Below are 8,398 nucleotides of genomic sequence, written 5' to 3'. Positions count from 1 at the left end.
GCCTCCTCCTCCCCCTTTTGTCAGGCAAATGCCCTCCCTTTTCTCGTTTATTTCTCTTTTTCTTTACAAAACATGGTGCCTTTAAAACGCCGGTTGGAGGCCGATCACCTCAGGAAGATTCAGCCTCGGGCGAAGCAATCCGATAAAAAACCTGAAAGTATATTTCCCCGGCTGGGCAGTGAGGGAAAGTTTAGCCGCGCGGAGAATGTATTTATTCTTAGGAGCTGTTCCCTGTTCCTTCTCCTCCCTCCAGCTTTTTTCGCAATGATAAATTGCCGAGGTCAATAAGCCACCTTGACAAACGCGATAACCCCTGCGAGAAAAAACTCTTTTTTTTTTTTTTTTTTAAAAATAACCCTCCTAGCCTAATGAGCTCTAATGGACGCTCCAGCAAAATAAAGATCTAACGTAAACCGCTTGAAGCCAGGTGTGGGTGAAAATTGTTAATTTTTGGGAAATAGGTCTGTGGGATGCTGTAATCGCTGCTGATACGGTGAAGGAAAGCTGGGGTATAAAATGTCAAAGCCCCACTTACAGGCATGTGCCGTGCGTTTATTTTCAGAAATGAGGTGGATTGGTTTGGTGGTGTTCTTTTTAAATTTATTTTTTAAATTAATAACCCAGTGTATCGCTTGCAGCCTGGTAACACACTTGCGTAACCGGCTGCATCGATTCCACCTCACGTTATTGAAAACATGGCATGCTTTAAAAATAAATCGTGGTGTTGGGTGTTTCAGTTTTGCGGGGGAAATGGGAGGATATTGCATTAATTTTTTAATGTATCCTGCTTGTACTGCCTAATGAAGCTGGAGAAGTTCAGGGCTTGGGCTGCTCCCAGAGTAATCCCTGTTGGTTCCCCCCCCTCTCCCATTAGCCAGCAGGATCAGATCACTCATTGCAGAAATGTTGGGGGTTTTAGATTGTGGTGAAGATGGGAAAGGGCAGAAAATGGGTTCGAATGCTCTGTGGGGAAGGACAACGCTGCAACAAGCCGGCTGGGATAGGGTTACAATTAACCTGGGTCGACCAAAAGAAAAACCCATTTTTCCTCCAGCTCTCTCAGTCCCACCTGAAAAAACAAACCCCAACATCATCAGTGCTAAGCACCCAACCCTTTGCCCAGCACCTTTTCCAGCCAGCAAAGCCCCAGCAGCTGCTCCAGCCTCAGTTTCCCTTCTGCAGCATTTCCCTCTCCGCAGCCGGCTCCTTCCCGGCACCTTGGAGGCAGTGATGGCAGAGCGAAGGCATGCAAGGAATCCAGCTCATCTCTCCCCCTCTGCTTTTCACATTTCTCACGGCTGATCCGGGGGGATGCCCGGGAAGGGCACTTTCCAGCCCGTTTCCCTTTACGGGCTTGCTTGCCTCATGCTGAGCCAAAATCTTCGACTTGAAAACAAAATCTGCAAAAAGGCCTTATTTATTATGCAATAACACCTTGACCACTGATGTAAAAACACTATGGCTGTGCCTGTCAGCTCCTCCTTATTTAATTCAAAAAGCTCTCTTTAAAAACCAGGCAGTCCTTTGAGTTGCAAGGAAGATAACCTTCGGTGTTTTTTAATGGGATACACCGGTTGTATTCCTGAGAACAAATAGGGCTTACAGCAGGGTACGGTATCAGATGCCTTCGCTGGGAAAGCCCGAGGAAATTTTATCCCCGGGCCGCACCCAGCCTGAAGTGAAGAAATATTTGCATTTGCTTCTCCTTGGAGGGCAGCCAGGTCCCTCCCCGCTCTCCTTGGCCTGCCAAGAGGGATTGCAAGAAAAGACGGGTTTATTGCAGCAGCCGAGGGAAGGGCAGGGCCCAGCCCGTGCGATTTGTAGGCGTACGATCCTCTTTGCCCTTTTGCACTGCCGCTGGAAGAAGACGGGAGAGACCTCGAGTAGGTTTTACGCCTGGGTGGTCTTGGGGGGGGCTCTGCAAGGCTTTGGGGGGCTCCCAGGGCAGAGCAGGATCTTCGTGTTGCTCCGTGTTTGCTTTGTGTTTGTTTTGGTTTTGCTGGCAGATCTGGGTGCTTGCAAAAGCGCCTGCAGTGGGGCAAGGAGCCCAGGGATGGGCTGAGCCATTGCAGCTGATGTGGGCTTGCTTGGCAGCAGGATGGGACCTGGCTCCCACAGCCTCACTCCTGCAAAATCTCCTCCACGCTGCTCGGCCGATACTGAAAATTCCTCGAGATCCTCCTGGGGGAAAACACAGGGCCGTGCTTTTCAGGCTTAGCGATGCTCCCTGTGCCTCAACTTGTAATGCTTAGCCAAGAAGAGAACAGCTTCAATCAGTCTTTTATTCTCTTAACCTCCCTGACCATCCATCCCTGTCCCTTGCTAGCCTCCACTCCTGGAAAATTATGCCTAATCTGACCACTCCTGTGTCCCTTTGCTGCACCATCAAACTCTCCAGCTGTGCCTTGTCCTTTTCCTTACCCTCCAGGGTCTTCTCCCAGGGCTTCACGTCGATAAAATCCTTTCCCTGCCTACCACCAAGCAAAAATTGCCACAGTCCTGGTGCACCCATCCTGGCTTGCTCTGCAGGGGAAGTAGCCGACCATTAGCTCTGCAGAGGGGTGGTGTAGCTTGCTGAGCACCCATGGGTGCTGCACAGGGGGCTTAAGACAGCGTGTAATGCAATAACTCATCCAGAGTGCTGCTCAGCATCAGCATTTCTATGCTCCCCGAAAACCTCTCTTGCAAAAATACCCACATTGCCAAAAAACAGGCAGCCCTTTGCTCTCTGGGGTTTCCCTTCACCGCTCTCTTTGGCACTGCCAAGCCTGCCCACATCTTTTTACTTTTTTAGCAATGTTTTTGCTGCCTGTTTTTCTCCAAAGAGTGAGAGGGTTTGGAAAGCGAGAGCTGACTTTGAGCCTGGGACTTCCCCAGCGTGGGACACGGGGTCTGCACCCAGCCAGACCCAAAGCCACCTACTTAAGTGACTGGGCAGACCGCAACTTTACATTAACATCCTATTTATAAATAAGTTTATAGCTAATTATGACCTGATGGATGTGCCCTGGACGCACATTAACGAACATTGAGTAATAGGCTTTGTAGATGGGGAGAGCTGGCAGGAAATAGTTTCAGGGTTGGTGTGGTTAATCAGCCAGCCCACCAGACTGCAGTGCATACCTTAACCATACATTAACCCCTTCATTCATAAATACAGCACATGCCGGAGAGCCATTGTACAATGCAACCTAGAAGCGTATGGCTGCTGGTTTCTATCAGCTCCCTTTTTTCATCAGGAAAGCATTAAACATCATCTCAGATGCTCTTGCTATTTTCTGCTCTCGATTTGTGGCTTTTTAAGCACTTTCGGTTAAAAAGAAAACCCCTCTTTCTCCAGCTGGTTTGCAACGCCCTCACAAACAAAACCGCTAAGCACCGGTGACATCAGTTGCACAGATGTTGGGCACACAGAGAAATGGTCTCATTTGTGCTGGTTTGGGGCTCGGACTGAGAGAAGATCAAAAACCTTCTGATGGCAGAGCCATGTTGTATTGGATAACGTGTAAAAATGGGGCTGTTGGTCTTTCCTGGCATCCCCGCTGTCGGATGTGAGACACGGATATAGGAGACGGAGACGGGGTTTAGCTGGAGATTTTCTGCTTGATGGAGGAATTTGTGCTCTGGCTGCCCTCTGCCGGCTCTGGGACTTGGTTGAGATGGATCCCAGACAGTGCAGCCTGTCCGCCAAAAAAAAAAAACAACCCACCATCGAACACCCTCTCATCAGCACCACGGCACCTCACAAAATCCCAAGTCCAGCCCCAAAAAATGACCCTCTGCTCTCCCCCAGGCATCAACAGATCAGCAGTGTTATCACCCTGAGCAACCCGACTCTTGCCATGCCTATAAAATCTAAAAAGTGGCTTTTTTTTTTTTTCTTATTTTTAAACTTGCGTTTTATGGGTTTGGAATGCAGGGCGGATGAAAGAAATGAGGGTTTTTTAACTTGGGGCTTTATTTAACTGCAAGTAACTAAATCAGTGCCTGCTCTCTGTGTCACCACAGCGAGAAATGTTTAAGTGAAACCCCAAGGAAGCTTGAGAAGAGAGAAAAAACACCCAAGGAAACCAAACCGGCCTCAAAAAAGGAGTTTTAAAAAAGAAATGAATGAACAGAACCTCAGTTCCTCCACCACCACTGCTCTGCCAGGGCTTTTTATGTTCGTAACAAGCACAGAGCTGTGCTGGGACGCTATATCCGTGCTTCTCTGCCCGGCCAGCCCAGTGGGTCGGGGTCTCAGGTACACGTTGGTGATGGAAATTCCAGTCCTGCAGCAATTTGGGGGTGCAGTGGGCACCCGACACTGGTTGCAGGGTGCATCCCAGTAGGTGCACCCCCCCTTTTTGGTGTCCCACGCTGGAAGACGGAGGTTGAGCCGTGGGGTTTTAGCAGGACGACTCGTTTCGCCAGCGGACGTGGCAGGACTTGCAGAGGAGGTGATCATCCAGCGGGTAGCACCCGTTCTCCGTTGGCTCTGGTGACAGGGGTGTCCCACAGCTCTGGGGACGAAAGAGGAAAGAGAAGCTATGTTTTAGGGGTCCCCGTGCTGTGTTGCATCCCATCTTTCCTGCAAAACCCACCAGCACTTGGAAAAAACAGTGAATTACATCAAAAGCAATCCTGGCCAAACGCATCATCCTGTTCACCTGATTTATTTATTTCTAGCCCGTCCTGGCTCTAAAACAACCCTGGGTGCTGCGAGCCCTGTGGCTGCACTTTGCAAAGCCTCAGTGCCAAACCCCTCAGTTTTCGGGGGTCCCATTGGGGCCGTACCTCGCAGCGGTAGCAGCTCTCATGGAAACTGCGTCCCAGGCACTCGATCTTGTAGGTGTCTTTGTCCTCATGGGGGATGATGGGGTGCTCACAGGCACTGCAGACCACGGCGTATTTCCTGATGGGAGCAAACAGGGGTGGCGTGAGCCCTGAGGGGTGTCAGGGACAAGCCGAACCCACCCAATGGGGGGGAGGGCTCCCCCTTTGCCATACTCCCCAACCTGTAAAAGTCAGCCACGCAGTACACCTCGTCCCGCTCGCCCACAGCAAAGCTCTCGGCGCCGATGGCCCGGCCGCAGGCGGTGCAGGAGAAGCAGCCGGGGTGGTAGCCCTTGCCCAGGGCACGGACGATGTGCTCTGCGATCAGCCCCCGGCACTTGGTGCATTTCTCCAGCGTGACCTGGGATTTGGGGGGACACGCTGTGAGATGCCAGCTCCCCCCGAGGGTGCCGGTTGTCCCTGAGGGAGGACGGGTACCTGGTAGCAGGCATCACATGTGGGGCGCCCATCTTTTTGATAGTAGCGCTGGCCGGCCAGGAGCCGGTGGCAGGTCCGGCAGGTGAAGCAGTCGGCGTGGTACTGCTTCCGCATCGCCTCCACCGTCGGCTCCCGGGATCCCAAGGCTTTGTGGCAGAAGGCGCAGATGTCTGCAGGAGGAAGGGAGAGAGGTTCAGTGCTGCGTGCCTCAGTTTCCCCAACTGGAGACGAGCCCACACTGCACAGCTGGGTCCCCCCCTTACCCCTGGAGCTGTCCCTCTCCGGGTACCCGTTTGCATCCTGCCACTGCAGGTTGCCTGCTTGCTCCTGGCAAAATTTGGGTGGTCTCAATTCGGCGGGACAGGTGGAAGGGGCCTGGTGAGAGGGGAAAGGCAAAGGCACATTACATTTATGCTCTTGCAGGTGGGAAAACTGAAGATGATTGCACCCCATCATCCTCACCTGGCGGGTGGCGGGTGCTGCAAGGTCCAGTTGCTGCAGCGCCGGACCCAGTGCCTCTGCAGATAAGGGCTGGGGTGGTTCAGAGAGGATGAGGACCGGTGAAGAGGAAGGCACAGGGGCCACTGAGCGGGTTTCTGTGGTTAAAACCAGACGTGGTGGGTTTAAAGGGGCAACAACGTGCAATAACACCCCGTTGCAGTAACACCCCAACAGCTTTGCAACAGCGTTCACCGACCTGCCCCAAAAGCAAACGCCGTCGCGGCCGAGCTGACAAACAGCACCGATAAGCACCCGGCGATGGAGAGCAAACACAGCCCTCCCTCAGCAGCCGGATCTGTCCCGGGATGGGTGCAGGGATTTGGGGAATAACCCCCCCAGAAAACCCACAACCCCTCCTGCCTGCACACGCATCCTTTAGCAAAGCATCTCCAGAGCATTCTCAGCACCATCACCATCCTCCCGGCATCGCTCGCAGCCCCCCACAGACACCCCTCACCTCCGTTGGGCAACGCGGGGGGTTGCGGCGGTGGGGTCCGGGGGTGATGGGTGCCCGGGACCTCGGCTCTGTCAGGCTGCAGCTCCCTTTGGGTTTTCCCCTTGGTGACCACCTCCCTCCGCGGTGGCACCAGGGTGATGAAGACTGATGAAGCGATCCTCTTCTCTGCTTTCCCCGGCAGCATCGTGGAAGCCGCGGAGGGGCCGGACCTGGGTTCAGTTTTGGGGAAAATAAGATAAAAAGGGAGCAAAACCCACGGGTGTACCAGCAGCTCCTGCAGCTGTGCTGCCCTTCGGCCTCAACCCGCCTCCTTTCTCATCCTCCCGGAAAGGGAGAAGGAATGAACTTCCCCATCCCACGTCACAGCAATAAACGGTCTCGTGCCTAGGACACAGGGTAAAGGGTCCACGAGAAGCAGCATCCAAAATCACCCTTTTTCATGCCTCTGTGACCAAACTCTGCCCTTTTTAAAGTATTTTAACCCCCTCTATTTCCTCTTATTGCCCCCACCTGGGATTAAACTTGCTGGGAAAACCCACCTTTCCTCTTAAAAACACAGTTGCAATGGGATATGCTTTTTCAATCCCTTTTTTGAGGTGTTTCTAGGTCCCTTGGCTCCCCATTCCCTCCCCACTTCCCCCCATTTCCCCACTAATCACTCCCAGCTCAGAGCATTCCCCGCTTTATTTTGCAGATAGAGAAACTGAGGCACGATGCCATGAATCGCTGCGTCCCTGTCATTGCAACAGCCCCCAGGCATCGCCCGGCGGCGCAGGCAGGATGCGCCCGACCCTGATAAACCCTGCTCGGGAAGGAAAAGGGCTGTTTATTCAGCTTCCCAACGGGAAAAGCAGCCGGGGCGAAGCTTCCCCTTCCCAAATGGGATGGTTTGGAGTGAGGGGGAGCCCCGAGGCTTTAGCCACGGTGCTGCACCGGTGAAGCAGGATCCATCCCCAAGATGAATCGGTAGCCTGAAAAATACCTGTGTGATGAGTTTCCTGGTCTCATGCCCCAGCACGGGGTGTCTCTGCTCCTCCAAAATCCTGCTCATGGGTGTCGGTGCATCCTTTGGGGGGGTGGCCAGTCTTCCCGCAGTGGGTGAAAAGCTTTGGGACGTGCACGCTGGTGACTTCAGCCTCTGACTCAAGCAGGGGAAGGGATTAAAAAGGAAAAAACCCCAAGCAGCTTCTCTCCCTCCTTCCCTCCCTCCCCTCCGGCAAAACCCCAAACGGGCTCCGGCGCTGCCAGCCTTCGCCCAGCCGCTCAAATCCTCGCCCGCAGGAGCTGCTGGTTTTCCTCCTTCCCGGCCAAGCTGCAGAAAATAGGGGGGAAAAAAAGTAATAATCATAAAAAACAACGCGAAAAAGAAAAAAAAAATCTCCAGAGCTAATGGGAACCATGTGCTCGTTGCATTCCTCTTTGTGCTGGGGCTGATGGGATCCCAGCAGCCCCATCACGGCACCCCCGGTTCCCCCCCCAGCTGGGGCCCATCAGGGTGGTTAAGGCTCGAGGGGTGCATTAATGGGGTTCACTCCCGCCCTTTTTTAATGGGGTGTCCTACCATATAGCTCCATCCTGTTTTGAGATGGCCAAGGCCATGCTGGGAAGGGCCCCCCTGGTTCCTGCAAGCATCACCCCAAAATCTCCTGGGGTGGGAGCCCTGGTGGGACTAACAGGGACAGGGACACTTCTGGGGCACCCACACATACCCCCCAAAATTGGGATGGGGCATGGCCCTCCTACAGCTGTCCCCTGCCCTGGAGACCTCTTGGAGGGTGCTCTCTGAGGATGCCCAAGGGAGAAGGGACAGGGTGGGGGGACACAGCCCTTGGTGTCCCCTTGTCCCTTACTTGGGGGGTGGCCTTGCAGCCCCCCTGCAATCCGTTGTTACCCACTGTCCCCTCCCTGAGGGTGCCCTGTCCCCTATGTGGCCCCAGCATGTGTGTCCCCCCCCATCTGGTGGCCCTCTGTCCCCTCCCTGGGGGTGTCCCCAATCCTGTACCTGGGGATGTCCCCCGTCCCCTACATGGGGGCGGCTCTGGGTCCCCTTGTCCCATCCCAGGATGCCTTTACAATCTTCACCCCATTACTTGGGGGGTCCCGTGTCCCATCTTGGGATGTCCCCAATCCCATACCTGGGGTGTCCCGTACCTGGGGGTGACCCCTGTCCCCTACCTCTGTCTCTTA

General features: G+C 53.9%; 1 protein-coding gene across 2 annotated transcripts; it reads right to left on the bottom strand.

Moving 5' to 3' along the window:
- Positions 1 to 1,938: 1,938 nt before the first annotated feature.
- Positions 1,939 to 7,680, bottom strand: FBLIM1 (filamin binding LIM protein 1). Of its 2 annotated transcripts, XM_026862695.1 has the most exons (8): positions 7,194 to 7,680; positions 6,212 to 6,420; positions 5,716 to 5,849; positions 5,517 to 5,628; positions 5,254 to 5,423; positions 4,998 to 5,176; positions 4,777 to 4,894; positions 1,939 to 4,502 (listed from the first exon to the last, which is right to left on the bottom strand). In XM_026862695.1, the coding sequence occupies exons 1-8, from the start codon at positions 7,217 to 7,219 to the stop codon at positions 4,389 to 4,391; spliced, it is 1,062 nt and encodes a 353-aa protein (XP_026718496.1). In that variant the 5' UTR covers positions 7,220 to 7,680; the 3' UTR covers positions 1,939 to 4,388. The 2 variants fall into 2 exon arrangements, with proteins under 2 accessions (XP_026718496.1, XP_026718495.1); XM_026862694.1 differs by having other exon boundaries at positions 5,517 to 5,849.
- Positions 7,681 to 8,398: the final 718 nt, after the last annotated feature.

This window comes from Athene cunicularia, assembly GCF_003259725.1.
Source record: "Athene cunicularia isolate RWA chromosome 21 unlocalized genomic scaffold, athCun1 chr21_part1, whole genome shotgun sequence".
NCBI lineage: Eukaryota > Metazoa > Chordata > Aves > Strigiformes > Strigidae > Athene > Athene cunicularia.
The sequence above is the reverse complement of the archived record's forward strand: the minus strand, read 5'-3'. Positions and strand labels throughout refer to the sequence as shown.

What these genes read in the sequence shown, in the direction of transcription:
- FBLIM1 (XM_026862694.1), bottom strand. Translation starts at nt 7,219, where the DNA reads ATGAGACCAGGAAACTCATCACACAG. An exon ending in CCAGGAAACTCATCACACAG is followed by an intron (nt 6,421 to 7,193) that starts GTATTTTTCAGG and finishes AACTGAACCCAG; the next exon opens with GTCCGGCCCCTCCGCGGCTT. An exon ending in GGAGAGGGACAGCTCCAGGG is followed by an intron (nt 5,424 to 5,516) that starts GTAAGGGGGGGA and finishes TTCCTCCTGCAG; the next exon opens with ACATCTGCGCCTTCTGCCAC.